The 17638-nt window shown below is 30.1% G+C and overlaps 1 protein-coding gene across 10 annotated transcripts; it reads left to right on the top strand.

The window, feature by feature from the left end:
- The first annotated feature begins 8140 nt into the window (after positions 1-8140).
- Positions 8141-11523, top strand: LOC120085171. Of its 10 annotated transcripts, none has more exons than XR_005483833.1 (5): positions 8143-8670; positions 8845-8963; positions 9427-9479; positions 9715-9771; positions 11141-11523. XR_005483833.1 is itself a non-coding variant. In XM_039041055.1 (4 exons), the coding sequence occupies exons 1-4, from the start codon at positions 8612-8614 to the stop codon at positions 11209-11211; spliced, it is 258 nt and encodes an 85-aa protein (XP_038896983.1). In that variant the 5' UTR covers positions 8151-8611; the 3' UTR covers positions 11212-11523. The 10 variants fall into 10 exon arrangements, 2 of the variants coding, with proteins under 2 accessions (XP_038896982.1, XP_038896983.1); XR_005483832.1 differs by having other exon boundaries at positions 8153-8670; positions 8893-8963; XR_005483836.1 differs by lacking the exon at positions 9427-9479 and having other exon boundaries at positions 8144-8670.
- Positions 11524-17638: the final 6115 nt, after the last annotated feature.

Here is a 17638-nt window from a genome sequence, read left to right as displayed (position 1 = left end):
AATTGTATTATATATATAATTTTAGTTTTGAATTAAAATCTTGCCATATATATATTTATATATTTATTTTAATTTTTAATTTAATTTTTAGTACACTTAAAACCCGTTAATTTTTCCATATATAAATTTTATTCATTTACATTTGTTTCAATTTAATATTTTACAACCGCGACATTTAAAAAATAGTATAACAAAAGTGGGATTGAAGTCAACATCATTTAAGGTGAATGACTCAATTGACAATAACATTGAAGATCAAATTTAGATAACATTTGAAGTATATAAACAATTGTATTATTGTTGTTAACTTTACCTCGAGACTTACTTGAATTAGAAAATGTAAACTTTTAATAATTATTTTTAAAAATTTTATGTTATATTTTATTTTTAGTCCCAAAATATATGTAGATAGATGTGTTTGGCCTTTAAGCTTTTTAAATATACATTTTTAATCCCTAATTTTTAAGAATAGATTTAAAATGTCTCTTAAGTATTTTTTTTTATTATTTTAAATAATTATATGATATTGAAATTAGAAAATAATTTTAAAATTGTAATAAATTATTTAAAATTATTTTCTAGTTTATAATGTAATATAATTATTTAAAATAATAAGAGAGGTTACCTCAAAGACTTTTGAAACATATTCTTAAAAACTCAAGAACTGAAAATGCGTACATTTTAAAAATTCAAAGACTAAAAGTACCTATTTTTAAAAATTTGAAGACTAAAAAGTTATATTTTGAACATTTAGTACTAAAAAGTAATTTTTTTAAAAATAAATAATGATGTAGAGTTATGGTTATCTTTTAACAACAAAAACTTAAAGGAAAGGAAAATAAATGAAGGAGATGCTTTCTTTTCGCCTTTTAGGGAGCAAAGAATCCAATCAACAAAATTATACATTAAAAGGAGTGTGTAGAGTTTTATGTAAACAAACCTCGGTTTCTATGACCAAGGATTAAAATAGGTTTAAATTCTATTTTGGTCAATGAACTTTGAATCTTATTTTATCTTGGTTCTTAAACTTTTATAAATTTTTATTTTAGTCCTTAAACTTTTAAAAAATATTTATTTTGGTCCCTGCTATCATGATTTTGTTGACTCTTAAACAAAATAATGAGATGACTTGTATTTTTAGATGACTAAGAAGCCAAATAAGTTATTCACACTAAAAAATCTAGGCCGGTTTCAATTTTAAATCACATGGTAATTAAAGCGATTTTCTATAGAAGAACTCAGTCATTTTATATTCAAGATTTTGGTCGTTCAGTATTTTGGCGTGTTGGTTGTTGGTATTTTACTTGACCTTCATTTAGCTCAATACATGCTAGACGCAATTTGATCAAAGAGTTCTCAAAATCTTAATAGTATGAACTAAAATAAACATTTTTTAAAAGTTTATGGACTAAAATGTTTGTTCTTTAAAGTTTAAGAACTAAAATATAACAAGATTCAAAGTTAAACCATTAAAATATGTGGTGAGATGTTGATATATCCATAAATCGAAGGGGGCTTGATATCGATATTAAAGATCCTTTGATATCTCCATTATCTTTTATAAATGCACTTAAAACATAATAAATATCATCCATTTAATTCAATATGAACAAAAATACTAAGAACAAGATCCATAATTTTGTTTGAAAATAAAAAGAGCTTAATTATTAATCTAAATAACTTTGATATTTACATCGATATTTTAATCCTTGTCTAAAATCTTTTCCTTAATAAAATTTAAAAAGAAAAAAAGTGTATGACCAAATCGATACCCCTACCTCTTTTAGAGTGAAATATGGACCAACCCAAACTATACTACACAACTATGGAATAATAATTCCTTGGTTATCATTACTACTTCTATACCCTAACATTGAGCCCCATTGGAATAAATTTTTGAGTACTTAAAAAATGTGTTTTTAAATGTATTTCTTTTACTACTTAAAAAGTCATTTCAAATCAACCATCTATTAGTGTCAAACTCAAATAAAAATTATGATTTTATTTGTTTGGTTACACATTTTTATTAATTACTTGTTGTTCCTAGTCGGAAGTAGTCTAGATTCTTGTTTGTTTTTTCTTTTATCTTAGGAGTTGTTTGGTTTAAGGGTTTTTTTTTTTCTTTTTTTTTCTTTAATGAAATTTGACACATGTATCGGTTTAGTTTGTCAGTGTCAATTGCCATCTAGAAAAACCTCACAACAAATGATTCCTTATAGTATAAAGATAATTTCCATAGAAGAAGATGAAGTCAAAGCGAAGAGGATGCAAATTTCAACAAAATGAAAACAGGAAGAAAAAAAAGGTGAAAAAACACTCCAATTAGAACAATGGGAAGGTTTTGTTTCTTAGACCAATTGTAGGGTTTCTACTATTCATTCCGATCGAGAATATCACCGATAAAGCACATTATTTATCACTATATTTTAACCACATATAAGATGATTACTAACATTTCAACTCAAAAGATATCATTTACAACATTATTCACAAAATTGGTTTGATATATCATATGCCATCTAAATTTAGACAAATGATTTAATGCATGCCTTCAAATTTTTACATATTCGATATCATAATAATTTTTTGTCGTCATTTTAATATAAATATCTCCTAGACTTTCTTTTTTTAGTCGGTTCCTTCTACTTGTAGACAATTTTTATTATTATTTCTTTAATTTTAGTCTCTTTACTTTCAACGGTCTACTTTCAATGAATCTTTAATATGGACTATAATATCTGTATATTGTTAACTTTTCCAAAAAGAAAAAATAATCAATATTAGTTGTTTTCCTTTTAAAAATTTGGAAGCACATTCACATTGTATCTTTTCTTGCCTGAAAAGTATTATTACTATTTATCCAATTTTGATAAACAATTATAAAGACTAATTTTAAGATTTCTGAAAAGAACAATGACCTTATATTTAGATATATGAAATTGTAAAAACTAGCATGGATGAAAATGATAGTTTAACTAAGCAATACATGTGTATAACTTGAAAGTTTGGAATCTATCTATCTTTGTGCATATATCACTCTAATCACACCAAAAAATAAAAATTGTAAAACGAAGAACAAAAGTTACCACATGAGAAATGAATTATGTTTGAACAATAAATATAGGTGTAGCCCACGATTTATCTAGCTATTTTTCTTTGAAAGATTTAAGGAATTAGCCTATTACATAACCAATATTTCACAAATATCCAAAAATTTAGTAATATTTCATAACTAGATTTCAACAACATGTTGAGACATTTTTAACATTTCGATAAATTCTCTCTCATATTTTAATCTAGTAATATTTTAAAATTAAAAAAATATATCATTTCTATTAATTATATACGGATTTTATTTATTAAAATATCATTACCACTCAACAATAATTTTTTGAATATTTAATTCTTTCTTTATTAACCTCATTTTCGAATTTTGACTTTTTTTTATTATTTATTAATTTTGATCGATATTCATTTAATGTAGGATATTTAAAATTAGTATTTCCTTTATTTTAGGAGATTTATTTTATTTTCTTCCATATTCCTAATTGAAATCAATGAACTCTCCAAATCTCAAATACATGTCGAATATATAGAAAAATGTAAATATACATTGCATTTACCATTATTTATTTTTTTGGTGTATTAAGAAGTACATTGGAAAATGTAAATATACACTTATATCTTATTGGGTATATATAAAATGATATATTATACAAATTTTCTTGTACGCATAGTGATCAGATATATAATACTGTATATATCAAATAGACCTTTTCTCCTTGGAAGTTTCTTACCGTTTATTGTTTTCATTTATGAGAGTAATAATTTTTGAATTATTGAAAAAACTTTATTTACTTATATAGGTTTAGAAAATAATACTATTTTGAGAAGTTCATAACTACAATAAATTTCTCCTACATACTTCTTTTGGTATATATAAAAAAGTCAAATGATAAGGAGGTTGTTTGACTCGACTTTTGTGTCTATTAAATTATTCATATACAAAATAATTTAGACAATCGTGTAATTAAACCTATATTGTTATATGTGTTGAAAACCCTTTTTTCTTTTTAACCTTTAACCAAAATTCTCGTGAGACGACAAACGTTCATGATGACCCACCCTATTGGAATCACAAAAAGTCTCGATTTCCTTCACTTTATCGTACACACATTGAGAAAACAAAAAAAGTAATCAGCTCCCATGTTGTTAATCAGCACTTACACAAACTTTTTCAAAATTTTCAAACAGATAAAAGGTTAAATTTTTATATATAAAAAAAAACCTAACAAATATCTTTATAGTTTCAAATGTTTCGATATTTTATAAAAATTGGCACCTGAATGATGCGTCAAATTTCATTAAAGAAAATGAAAAATTGGATCACTAGTCACCACTCTATTTTAAGAGAAAATTTTTAGTACTCCACGAATATGAAAAATTTTCAGAGTGAGATTTTTCCATATCGAGAAAATTCAATATAACCATTGTTCATTATGGTAGTAATATGTAGTACGCTAGTACTAATTAAACATATTAATACGAAGTCCACTAACATTTACGAAGACAAATTTAAGTGTGAACAAAAAAGGTATGATATTCTAGTAATATTAAAAAAATTTCTCTATTTTAAGTCATGGCTAATCTTTTCGAGTCATGATTTATGTCTAGAATTTTAAATGATTTTGGTAATTTTGAAACATTTACTGAAGTTGATAAATAACTTTAAAACTTTTGAATGTATAAGAACATTTTTTCGAAGTGATGACAAAATTTTGGGATTTTTGTCTGCTGATAAAAATGCTCTAAGAAAATATCATCATTATCAAATTAAGAACAAAAACAGTTAAAAAGAAAAGAAAAGAATGAACAATAATATCAGATTACAGATTGTTAACGAACATTATCGATTCAACTTCTCAGATTTTGTACCTGAATGTAATCTCCTTTCAATTGCAAACAGTGGAAAATCGATTGAAACCTTTGGAAATATCGATCTCAATCAAGTTATCTTCCTCATTGATCTCTTCCAAAAGCTCCACAAATCCGTGTTGCCTCAAAACAGAATCCGGTAACAAATCAGGCAAACACGTTTCAAGATTTTGAATCGCATTCGAATTAGGAAGAAGAGGAATTTCGATCAAGCTATCATCGTCTTCAGAACTCGAATCCTCAGACAACGGAAGAATCCGAGTCAGTTCATCCAAATACATCCAGAGATCGGACTTGAAATCTCCACTTCCTAATCCACCGTTACTATTGCTGCTGCTACTACTACTAGATTCATCATCGGAAGTAAGCTCTTCTCCGATTTGCGCGGCGGATTCTTCTTCCGGTGTCGTTTGAGGCTTTTCGTCGAACAGGTGGTCAGCGGCGGAGGTATGAAGTGAATCGGATTTTTTCTTAGCGAGGAAGAGAGTGGAAGGGATTAGAAGAAGAAGAAGGAGCGTGAGGAAGGAAGGGGAGAAACGGAGAGTGAGGAAGCAGATTGAAGCTAGAAGAGTTGAAACAATGGCGAGATTGAGGCGTGATTGTGTGAAAGAAGATGATAATGATGATGATGAACAGAGTGAAGAGCAGTGGTCAGTGAACTTTTCCATTGTCGGAGGAAGAGAGAAGGTTGAAGGAAGGAGTCGGAAAGTGAAATAAAACCCATGTGGGCTTTGTGCCTTTTGCTTTCTTCATTTTGACGACGAACCTTCAATTTTATTTTTTTTTAATTTTTACAATATCTAGGTGAGGGAATCAAACCTCAACGTCGAAGTTGATAGTACAAGTTTAATATCTAATGTTCATTTTGAAAAACTCTACGTAATAAGATTGTTTGGTTTACGGTGTAGTTTTAGGAATTGAGAACAATGAGATTGAATATAGTTCAATTAGTCCAAACATCTTTCCTTTTTAGGATAACTCACAAAATAATGTACAAACATAAAGTTGGGAACTTATTTCAAATAATTATGCTTTTTTTTTCCCTTTCATTTTAAGCCAAAATACACGTTTAGTTTTAGAAGTTTCAAAAGTCATATTCTTGTCATGAGGTTTAAAAAACGATTCTCCAATGAAAAAATTTGGTCAAAACAATTAACCACATTGTTTCTCTCAAAATTATAAGTGATTGAATTTGATACTATTAACAAAATGACATGTTACAAATTAAAATTAAAGATAAAAAAAATGGTAAAACCTCGTTTTATTATGACTGTTATTTGTAGAAGTGCTTACTCATACGTTATGCGGGTAAGTAAGATGAGAACCAAAGTTGCTATATTGATAGTGATTTGATATGGATTCTCGTGTCCATCACCTTGAAGTACAAAGAATTGAAAGTCTATGAAATTGCAAATGTTAGTTTGTCAATTTGACATTATAATGAAGGTGAAATATAAGTTGGACTATGAAACTTCTCCACAATACATAAGGAGCGATGAAAATGTTCAATTTTTTTTTCTTCCTGTAAGGATCTCTCAAGAGTTCAACTATTTTTAACAATAAAATGAAACCATCAACAAAACAAAACTCGAACGATAAATTGAACAATGTGAGTGATAGACATGCAAGCGTTGATATACAAAATACAAAATCATTCCAAATGTATCCAGACAAATGGATGTTATTCCATGGTATGAGAGTGGTTCACCATCAATATTGCCACTAGACAACAACACAAACCCATGAAAATCCTCTAGTAGGCAACGTGATACCAAGCATTATTATGGCGAAATTGATGCATGAGACTCAAACAAAGCAACTTATGGAAAATGTAAATGTTGAAAATGAGACAAGCTAGCAAGTGAACCAAATTATTGTTGAGAGGATGAGACACTTTAGAAATTGGATCATCAGTACCTATTGAACGCAAATGAGACATGATTTTGCATGACCATTCTTCATCGGGTGAGGAAGTTGAAGTAGACCAACTATTCTTTCTCAAAATAGACTTGAAGATAAGGTTATCATTTCTTGCTACAAACAAAAAATTTGAATTTCAAGTCAAGATATCAAGGGTGGGTTTGTATAACATCTGAGGTGTTGGTAAGATTTGTCAGTGGCGACTTCGTGCTATCAAGTTACAAGGTTATGATATATTCAAGATCACAAAATATTTAAGTATGCACACATGTTATGTTGGTATATTTTTAAATCACGATCATTTGTAAGCAAGTGTTATGATTATTGGAAAGATGATCAAAGACAAGCTCAGTGTAGGTCATGTATATAGACCTTGTCATATTATTGAAGATATGAGGCAAGAGTACAATGTAAACCTAAGCTATGATGAAATGTGGTGTGCAAGGGAAATAATATATGCTTTTGTTGAGGGGTTTTCCAGAAGACTCGTATATCATTCTCCATGCTTATGGAAAAGCCTTTGAAGATAGAGAATTCAGATACAAGTTTGAGATGAAGCTAAAATATTATGTGCATTTCAAGTATATGTTCATGACATTATGGTCCATTTGAAAGGTAAGTACAAAGGAATCATGTTGGTTGATGTTGTTATGGATGATAACAATAAAGTATAACCACTAGCATATGTAATTATGCACAACGAGACTGATCGATAATGGTGATAGTTTGTGATGAATTTGAATACTACAATTGAGGAGTCTTATATTCGGTTATTGTGTTTTATTGTATGGTAGCCATATCCTACGCCATTCAAGAAGTCTTTGCCATAGGATTTCATGCAATTTGCACACACCACCTAGAGAGCTATCTAGTCACAAATTTTAGGGACAAGGTGATAATTAATTTATTCAAGGATGTAGTTAGGGCATTTCACATGATAGAATTTCAAATATATTGGGACCAATTTTTAGCCTTCAAAGTGGTATTGTCATGAGTTATTTGAGGAAGTTGGGTTCAAAAGATGGGCACGAGTTTATCAAATAGAGAGACAATATGACATCATGACTCTAAAAATGTGAAGTGTTTCAAAAATTGGAATAAACTTGTAATTTTATGAATATTTTATTTGACAACAAAAAGTGGATTTTAGTTCACCCATTTTGAGATTATATGTAGTTGATTTGTTTTTAAATAGTTATAGATGTCCACTTTCTCATGGATAAGGATTTTCCGTTTAGGTGGGAAAGAGAGAGGGAATGGGGGATTTTTTTTTTTCTAAAAGCTAAATGGAGGCGGGGTCGGGGAATGTATTTCTCATCTTCGCCTCCGCCCCGTAAAACTTTTTTTTCTTATATTTATTATAATAAATTTATTGTTATGTTATTTATTTTATTATATAAATATTATATTTAACTATGTTTTTTTTTTCCTAAAAAGAGGATCAAATGGGAGAAAAATTGTCTGCAAATGGTCCGATCACCGCAAATTTTCTGTAGTAAATCCCTGGGCGATCCCGTGAGAATTTGACGGGCAGTAACGAAATGGGGAGTGAGGAGTGGGTAGGCCGGCCGCCCCATGCAGAATAGTGGTTGTTCAGTAATGTTGTTCCTACCCCACTCCCAAACTCCGAATTCAATCATTCGTGGTGATTTTCCGCCAAGGAAGAATTGTTACTCTTTATTTCTCTCTCAATCGGAGTCTCTCAACAGCGGATTCAATCGTAGGCTCCATACGATCTGTAGCTTCCAAGTGTTGAATGACGCTGTTGTCGGCGTCGTCACCGCCATGCTCAATAACCAGTGTTCCAATTAAGAGGTAATTACTTTTGTTTTCATGTTCTCGCTTTCTCTATTTCATTCCTACTTCGTATACTGTATAGCAGATCCTGTTAAATCCTCCATTCTTACGCTTTCTTTGATTCTAATCACTGATTTTTATGAAATCATGCTCTAATACATTATCTAATTTGCATCTAAACCTCAATTGTAGAAAGTTTGTTGATTGTATCTTTATTAGCTTCCCGTGAATCTTTCTTAGACCATCGCTTCAAGCCTTCTCTTACACCTCTTATCTCAGTTCAGGCTCTATCGACATGCCGTTCCATATCGGTAAGATTGCAAGCTTCATTTTTCTTTCTTCATTTCCTTGTTTTAATCCTCTTTCAATAGGTTCGTTTTATCTTCTTTGTGACGTATGTCCGTCAACTGTTTGAGTAAATTCCACAATGAAAAAAATAGGAAAAAATTCTAGGAGAAATACAGAGCAAAAAGACTCAGTTGTTTTAATCTCTTGATTGAATAGGTATGCTACTTTTAAGTTGAGAATGTAATGAGTTGAAGATATTTTGCCATAGGGAACATTAACAACTACCACGGAATGCATGAATACAAAGTAGGGTGAAATAGGATTCAACTTTTTTTTCTCTTGATTGATTTTATTTTCTGACTTTTAACTTGTTTAAAGTTGAACTAGTTGTACAACTGTCTTATAGATGGTGTAGAATGTAGCTTGTAGAATGTCATTGTGAATTTTGTTCCTTGATGCTTACATTTGCACTTTCAATCACTGTAGGCTTTTGGCTTCACTCATTTAGTCTTCACGAGGTGTAGTGTCTCTGGATGAAGGTTTGCTTGCTCCTCTGATGGTTTATAAAACTAATTTCTAGTTTCTTGGGTGGGATTGTTGCTAGTTACTTCGCTGATTGGCTTTAAGCTTTCTCGTCATATTAAATTTTAGTTCCTTTTTTTTTTGTTGTGAATCTATGACATTGACCTTGTTTTTGTTTTCTAGTTGTAATCTTCTAAGGTTTTAACTGTAGTAATCTGTAGTAATTCATATATTTATTCTTTACCGGTAAAGGAGAAGCTGAAAGACTAGGAAAGGAGAAAGCATTTGCATTCTACATTGAAGCACAAGGTTAATAATATTATACTTGGATTATTGTCTGGGATATTAGATGTTCTCTTTTATTTATTTATTTATTTTCTAAATGTGATATGATTTTGGGAACATTTGAATTATGTTCTTCCTACTATATTTAGACTTGGGAATGAGGAAGGATTTTTACCTTTGTTTTCCTTTTCCAAAAAACTATAGGTTTAAATCCTATTTTAGTCCCTGAACTTTAAATATTGTTTTATTTTGGTCTCTAAACTTTCATAAACGTTCATTTTAGTCTCTAAACTTTTAAAAAGTGTTTACTTTAATCCCTACTATTAAAACTATGTTAACTTTTCAACGGAAATGTGAGTGAGCTTGTATTTTTAGATGACTAGGCTCTAGACGTATTGAGTAAGATGAATATGAAGTAAAATACCAACAATCAACATGCCAAAATACTTAAAGACCAAAATTTTGAATTGAAAATATCTTTTAAATTCTCCCGCTTTGCCACCTTATTCAAAATTGAAACTCTAGACTTTTTTAACGTAGCTAATTTATTTGTTAGCCTAATCATCCCAAAATACAAGTTACCTCACCATTTTGTTAAAGAGTTAACAAAATCTTAATATATCAGGACTAAAATAAACACTTTTTAAAAATTCAGGGACTAAAACAAACATTTTAAAAGTTTAAGGATCAAAATAAAATAATATTCAAAGTTCAAGGACTAGTACAAACATTTTTAAAAGTTTAGGAACCAAAATATAATATTATTAAAAGTTCATATACCAAAATAAGATTTAAACCAAAACTATACTTAGACTTGGGATTAATGACTTTGAGTATATACTAAATTTAGGTTAAATTATAATTTCAGTCCTGAACAAATATGGTTTGGATCAAGATTTGAGGTTTTATGTACAGTCTTGGAGTGACTCGAGAATTACATATGTTGTATTGCAAAGTCTCTGGCAATTAATTATTGTTTATTTACTTATAAGGTTGGATTTGAACTTTTTGCTTTAGGCATAGTTTTGATTTGGTCGATACAGTTTAATGCGAGGGAGAGATGGGAACTTGAAGGATTTTAGTTTTTGCTTTCTGTTTATGAATAAGCAATAGTGATACACTTAGCATTCTGGTTGTTGTTGTAGCTCTTTGAACCCACTTTTTGCATTATGGTTGCATGTTTCTTTTCTCTTCGTAAATTTAATTCGCCGAGTTCTTTGGAGAGTACTGGATCATGATTTGCTACAATCAATAAATATCTATTTTGTACTAGGGAGATCGACCTAGAAATTAATACTACATAGCCGATGAAAACATCTAAATGCTGAAAGATTTTCTTCTCTGTGCATCAATTCTTATTAGTAAGTTTATCATTTTAACTCGGAGATTTCAGATTCTTTTCCTGAATCATGGAAGATCATCAAGGCAAGAGGAGCTCCAAACCATCCATTATCAACGGCCTAAACGCTTCAGTTCAGCCGATCATCATTCAGATGGACAATCACTTGGTTATTGGGGAATCGGACATTATCACCAGGAAACAAACTGTAAAAGTCCGATAATCCTCGAGCGTTACACTATTATGAATCACTATGCTAGCCACACTTTTGGAAGTAGCAACTTTAGCCATGTAAAACTCTTAAGTTTGAGAGAATCTGAATTGTTAATTGCATTTTAAAAGATATATATACAAGTGTACAAGAGTGACCTAAGTAGGAATGCGTCAAAAAGACAATAAAGGACAATTTAATAAAGATATTTACAATGATAAAATAACCCTAATATTAGCACTATAACACTCCCTTCAAGTTGGAGCATATATATTAATCATGCCCAACTTGTTATATAGATAATCTATACGTGTTCCATTCAATGCTTTCGTGAATACATCTGCTAACTATCCTCCAGTCTTCACATATCCAGTAGATACCAAACCTTGTTGAATTTTCTCACGTATAAAATGACAATCGACTTCAATATGTTTAGTCCTTTCATGAAATACTGGATTGGATGCCATATAAAGTGTTGCTTGATTATCACATCACAATTTTGTTGATGTGGTGATATCAAATTCCAACTCAACAAGAAGACATATCCAAATCAATTTATATGTAGATTGTGTCATTTCTCAATATTCTATTTGGGAACTTTGAATGTGACACCACATTTTGTTTCTTACTCTTCCAAGAAATCAAACTACCACGAACAAAAACACAATTTCCTGAAGTTTATCTTCTATCTTCTTTAGATCTTGTCCAATCAACATTTGAGAAAAATTCAATATTAGTATAATCATAATCCTTATATAATAAACCACACTTGGGAATAGCCTTTAGATAACACAAAATTTGTTCCAATGCAGCCCAATGATGAACTAGACATGACATAAACTGACTCACGATATTCACTGAATAGGTTATGCCTTGTCGAGTCATCATAAGGTAATTAAGTTTTCCCATGACCTCCTATATCTTTCAAGATCTTATAGCAATTCTCCATCTTGTGTGAGCTGCAAGTTAGGCATCATTGAAGTATTACATGGTTGAGTCATCATAAGATAACTAAGTATTAGTTTTTATGCCCTAAAACTCGTAGATAGTAAAAGTAACATTTGAACGATCATTAATAAAGTATTATTAATGTTTATTACAATAAATAGTTATTGCTTATCTTGTATTTATCTTGCATAAATAACCCTAATCCAATAAACTAACATCTTAGACTGTTGTATGAGTCTTGAACATGTGGAGACATACAGGGACCAATGTTCAAGATACAACCTAAAGGGTTTATATTATGTGGATAAGGCTAGATACCTTATCTTGGTCTATGGATATGACCCACTTTGTATTTTATATAAATACAATGATCCAACACGTTCGTGTAGGGGACATGCAAGTGGGGGTATCCTATGCAATAAGTTTGCATAAGATCAGATCAAGAAATAGTAACCTCTAGATGTAACTCCGTTGGCTAGTTAGGTTTCTATTTCACTAAGATGACCTAGGCAACTTAGTCTCAATCCTGATTGGATTATGGACTTCTGTTCATGAGAGATTGTTCTTTGATTTGTATGGGTGAGAGTGGCCAATTCGCCGACTCAATAAGCTTACCATTTTGAGGATAAGACTGAGTGAGGAGCTGGGAATATAATTTTACGAGATGGAATTCATTCATTCCTGACTTTACGATAAGTAAATGAGTATTCCCTTAAGTGGTGTCTCAAAGACTTAAACAAAGGGCCCTACCCTCTCATTGGCCCGAGAAAGTTTTTGTTTAATGGTTGAACTATAAACAAATTGTTCATTAGAGAAACACTGATACTTAAGAATACAGAGGTAACTTATGGGTAAAACGGTAATTTGACCTAGCTGGTGTTACGAACACTTCTGAAGGACTAACTTGCTGTTATTAGTCATTATCCATGGAAATAGAAATATATCTGCACTGAGAAAAGTGCAATTGTGGGTCTATAGTTGAGTGTACTCACAGTTAACGAATATTGATTAACTTGGTTAATGAGTTTAACCAATTAATCTCATATCGTCGGAACTTCTGATCTGTAGGTTCATTAGGTTCCACTAATAGCTCATAAAGGGTATTGAGGTAATTAAAGTAATTTGAAATGTTTAATTTTACTGAGGAAAATAATATAATGTATAGTGATACATTATAATATAAAGTTTATATTTTAATTAGACTTTATATTATAAATTTATTTTGAATTTGATTAAAAAATTAATTTATGGAGAATTAAATATTTGAAGGAGTTCAAATATTAAATTTAATATGAATATAATTCATGTTAAAATTTTATGTTAAAATTAATGCACATTAAATGCTTATTAAAATTATAGGTAATATGAGAGAAAACATAATTGAATATGAATCGATTATAAGGTTAAATTAAATATGTGATATTTAATTTAATGATTAATTAATTGAAGAATTAATTAATTATTTGATTAAATTAAATTAATTGAATTAAAACTATAGGTTATGAGGGAGAGATGTATTAGAATATTATTCTAATGCATATTAATTGAATATGAGATATTTAATTATTATTAATTAATAGTTATTTGATTTATTTTAATAAATTAAACTTTGATCAATTTATTGTTTAAATTAAATGAATTTATTGTTATTTAATTAAATAAATTAAATTTGATTTAATTTATTGTTTAGATGTGAATTTAAAATTTTTTTGATATAACAAACTCCCTAACATAGGGAGTTATATGGGAGTGAGAAAGATCTTCTCCTAACTTCTTCCTCTCTCTAGTTAGTTCTCTCTCTAGTCAGTTCTCTTTGTATCACATAAAGAAAAGGTGATATATAGAATTTTCTCTTTTGGTCTATGGCTTTCCAAGATTCCTCACTAGCCCAAAAGGAATACTGGTGAAATCATTTTAGTGGTGTTCACTCGATTTGCAGTAGAGGAATCAAGATCATAGATCCCAAAAGTTGATGAAGCCCTCTAGAGTTGTCAACGAAAGTAAGGGATTCTAAATTTTATTTCCTCTGTTATTCAAATATGAAAATGGTCTGGATGTTTTTCTGCTGCATTTGAGATTTCAACCCAACACTAAGGAACTACCAAGAAATTGGCAAGTCTCACTATTACTCTTACGATTAAATTCAACATTTGTAGGATACCACAAGCCTACATCAATAGTTCCAAGCAAATATTTAAATATTCTTTTAACAACATGCAAATGTGATTACTTAGAACAAGATTGAAATCTAGCACATAGACATACATCAAACATGATATCGGGTCTATTAGCGGTAAAACAAAGTAAAGATCCGATCATACCTCGATAAGTCTTTATGTCCACACATTTACCTTTTTCATCTTTGTCAAGCTTGGTGGTGGTGCTTATAGGAGTTTTTGTAATTTTACCTTCATTAAATTTGAACCTCTTGAACAAATCCCTTGTGTACTTTTCTTGACTTATGGAGATATCATCCTTGAGTTGTTTGATTTGGAACCCAAGGAAGAAACTAAGTTCTCCCATCTTAGTCATTTCAAGCTCACTATGTATACACTTAAAGAATTCTTCACACAAAGATAGATTAGTAGAACCAAATATAATATCATCCACGTATATTTGCACTATAAACATGCCATTATCAACTTTAATAAAAAGAGTAGTATCAATTTTTCCCATTTTAAAACTATTCTCAAGTAAAAATTTGCTAAGCCTATCCTACCAAGCTTTTGGGGTTTGTTTTAAGCCACAAAGAGCCTTTTCCAACTTATAAACATGATTAGGTAAATCAAAACTTTCAAAACCCGAAGGTTGTTCTACATAAACTTCCTCCATAGTATAACCATTTAAAAAAGTACTTTTTACATCTATTTGATATAAAATGAAATTCTTATAAGAGGCAAAAGCAAGCAACATTCTAATAGCTTCTAATTTAGCAACCGGTGCAAAAGTTTCTTCATAATCTATACCTTCTTCTTGACAATAACCTTGAGCTACAAGTTTAGCTTTATCTCTAATGATATTTCTATTTTCATCCGTCTTATTTCTAAAAACTCATTTAGTTCTAATTATAAATGCATTAGAAGGCCTAGGGACTAATTACCAAACTTTGTTCCTTTCAAATTGATTTAATTCTTTTTGCATAGCTAAATCCAAAACTCATCACATTTGACATCTTTAAAACTTTTAAGTTTAACTTGAGAAACAAAAGCAAGATTATTAAATAAATTAAGAGAAGGACGAGTTTTCACACCTTGTTTGGGATCACCAAGAATTAAATCCTTGGGATGGGATGAAACATATCTCCACTCTTTAGGCATAGATGAACAATCATCTTCCTTCTTTTCATTGAAGCTTACTTCTTGCATACTTGAAACAATTTCTTTACCTTTCTCACTAACAAGTAAATCTCCAAATTCTTTTTCTAAATCATCACTACAAATAGCCTCATTAGAAACATTATTACAAGATTCATCAAATACAACATGCATAGATTCCTCAATAACTAATGTTCTCTTATTGAAAACTCTATAAGCTTTATACTAGCAGATGAATATCCTAGGAAAATACCAACATTCGTTTAAAGAATCAAAATTTCTAAGTTTTTCTTTGTTATTCAAAATAAAACATTTGTAATAAAAATTTTTGAAATACCCAATGTTCGTAATTTTTCTTTGCCAAAGCTCATAATGAGTTTTATCTAAAGATGATCTAATCAAAACTCTATTTAAACCATAGCAAGTGGTATTAACGACTTCGCCCCGAAAATATTTAGGTAAACCATACTCATTCAACATTGACCTAGCAAATTCTTGCAAAGTACCATTTTTACTTTCAACCACATCGTTTTGTTGAGGAGTCCTTGGAGAAGAAAAATTATGAGAAAAACCATTTTCTTCACAAAAAAACTTTAAAAACATCATATCAAATTCTCTTCCGTGACCACTCCTAATTTTAGAAATAAAAAATCTTCTTTTTAGTTTGAACTAGCAATTCTAGAAGGGCCAAATAAGTCCATGTGTAATAGTTTTAGGGGTCTAGTAGTAGAGATCACATTTTTAGATTTGAAAGAAGACTTCGTTTGCTTACCCATTTGACATGCATTACAAACTTTATCCTTTTCAAGTTTAAATTTGGAAAAACCTCTAACCAAAGAATTCTTGGAAATATTTGAAATTAAGTTCATGCTAGCGTGCCCTAGTTTTCTATACCATAACCAAGAATCATCATGCAACACGAAAGACATTTATCAATAATAGGGCAGTCATTCAAATCAAGGATGTTCACATTTTCATCCCTATTTCCAACAAACAAGACTTTTCTGTCACTGGCATTTTCGATTATGCAGTTCTTTTTATAAAATATAACTCTAAATCCTTTATCACATAATTGACTAACACTAAGCAAATCATGCTTTAAACCGTCAACTAAAAGCACTTTTTCAAGTAAAATAGAAGATTCATTACCTATATTACCCTTGCCAATAATTTTACCTTTCTTGTTGTCACCAAAGGTTACCATGCCTCCATCATTTTTGGAGAAAGAAATAAACTTGGATTTGTCTCCCATCATATGCCTTGAGCAATCACTATCCAAGTACCATCTATTTTCTTGGAGGCTTTCAAACAAACCTCATCATCAAGTTCATCATTTTTGTCATTATGAGCCACGAGTCTAAGGTATGCCACTTCTTCACAATCACTTCCACTTCCACTTTCACTACTATAATCCCAAGTAGCCTTTATTGCCATCTTCTTAGATTTCTTAGATGAATTGAAGAGTGGACAATCCGTTCTTATATGACCCAGCTTTTTGCATTCATAACAAATTACCTCATCATTTTTGCTCTTTTCACCTTTTGACTCTCTTTGGGTTGATAGGTGTTTCTTGAATTGCTTCTTCCTCTTGATGAATTTTTGTACTTACGTGAGAGATAGGAAACATCTTCTTCATCAAGGGCATCCTCATCTTCAGAGTCAACTTCCAAAGAAATGGTCTTTAATGCAATGCTCTTTTTCTTCTTGGACTCATTCTCCAAGTGTTCCTTCATAGTAATCTATTGGATCATGAGTGAGCCAATGAGTTCCTCCAATGGTTTGGTGAGATCTTTTTCTTCTTGGATTGCCGTCATCTTTGCTTCAAGTCTTAGGTCATCTAAGAATTTTTCTAACATTTTCGGAGTTGTATAAACTTTATGAAGTCCTTTCAAAGTATTGATAATGTTAGTAAAACTAGTAAACATATTGGTTATAGACTCATTAGCATCTATTTTAAACAATTCATAATTATGAACAAACATGCTAATTTTAGACTCTTTAACTTGATTTGTTCCTTCATGAGTAATTTCAAGAGTATTCCAAATTTCTTAAGAGGAAGAACACATAGATATTCCACTA

The sequence above is a fragment of the Benincasa hispida genome, chromosome 9 (genome assembly GCF_009727055.1).
Source record: "Benincasa hispida cultivar B227 chromosome 9, ASM972705v1, whole genome shotgun sequence".
NCBI lineage: Eukaryota > Viridiplantae > Streptophyta > Magnoliopsida > Cucurbitales > Cucurbitaceae > Benincasa > Benincasa hispida.
The sequence above is the reverse complement of the archived record's forward strand: the minus strand, read 5'-3'. Positions and strand labels throughout refer to the sequence as shown.

Coding starts and splice junctions, on each gene's coding strand:
- LOC120085171 (XM_039041054.1), top strand. CDS start 8,612: ATGACGCTGTTGTCGGCGTCGTCACCGCCATGCTCAATAACCAGTGTT. Junction 8,671..8,848: donor ACCAGTGTTCCAATTAAGAG/GTAATTACTTTT, acceptor AATTGTAGAAAG/TTTGTTGATTGTATCTTTAT. Junction 8,964..11,140: donor CGACATGCCGTTCCATATCG/GTAAGATTGCAA, acceptor CGGAGATTTCAG/ATTCTTTTCCTGAATCATGG.